The sequence below is a fragment of the Chiloscyllium plagiosum genome, chromosome 45 (genome assembly GCF_004010195.1).
Source record: "Chiloscyllium plagiosum isolate BGI_BamShark_2017 chromosome 45, ASM401019v2, whole genome shotgun sequence".
Classification (NCBI taxonomy): Eukaryota; Metazoa; Chordata; class Chondrichthyes; order Orectolobiformes; family Hemiscylliidae; genus Chiloscyllium; species Chiloscyllium plagiosum.
Genome location: NC_057754.1, coordinates 1,156,384 through 1,156,862, shown reverse-complemented (window position 1 = coordinate 1,156,862; position 479 = coordinate 1,156,384). Strand labels below are relative to the sequence as shown.

At 71.2% G+C, this 479-nt stretch overlaps 1 protein-coding gene across 1 annotated transcript in view; it reads left to right on the top strand.

Annotated features, from left to right (window-relative positions):
* The first annotated feature begins 6 nt into the window (after positions 1-6).
* Positions 7-479, top strand: part of ints5 (integrator complex subunit 5) — a 9,914-nt gene continuing 9,441 nt past the window's right edge. The window contains exon 1 of the mRNA XM_043682581.1: positions 7-174. Coding sequence (XP_043538516.1) covers positions 116-174 — 59 coding nt within the window. The 5' untranslated portion in view covers positions 7-115. The remainder of the gene's footprint in view (positions 175-479) is intronic.

Here is a 479-nt window from a genome sequence, read left to right as displayed (position 1 = left end):
TGAGGGGGCGGCGGCGGCGGCAGAGCGCCCGGGACTCGGAGTGCGCTCGGGCCGTCTCCGTCCTGCGGGGTTATCCCACGGTGCGGCTCCGGGTACCCGCGGTTCCGGCGGGTTCATGGCGGCGGCGGCGGCGGCGGCGATGGAGGGAAACTGCAGCCTGCGGGCGGCCATCAGGCGAGTGGGCGCATGCGCGGCTCCGGGCCCGGGGGTACGCGTGCGCACCGCTCCCCACGCTGCTGCACCGCCCCCTCTGGAAGAGGGAGGAAGTGCAACGTGACTGTTTTGTTGACATCAGGCGAGTGGGCGCATGCGCGGCTCCGGGCCCGGGGGTACGCGTGCGCACCGCTCCCCACGCTGCTGCACCGCCCCCTCTGGAAGAGGGAGGAAGTGCAACGTGACTGTTTTGTTGACGTTGACATTTCCCATTGTCAACCTGCAGGGGGCAGTCTAGCACACTCCCCCCCCCCCCCCAAACCCCC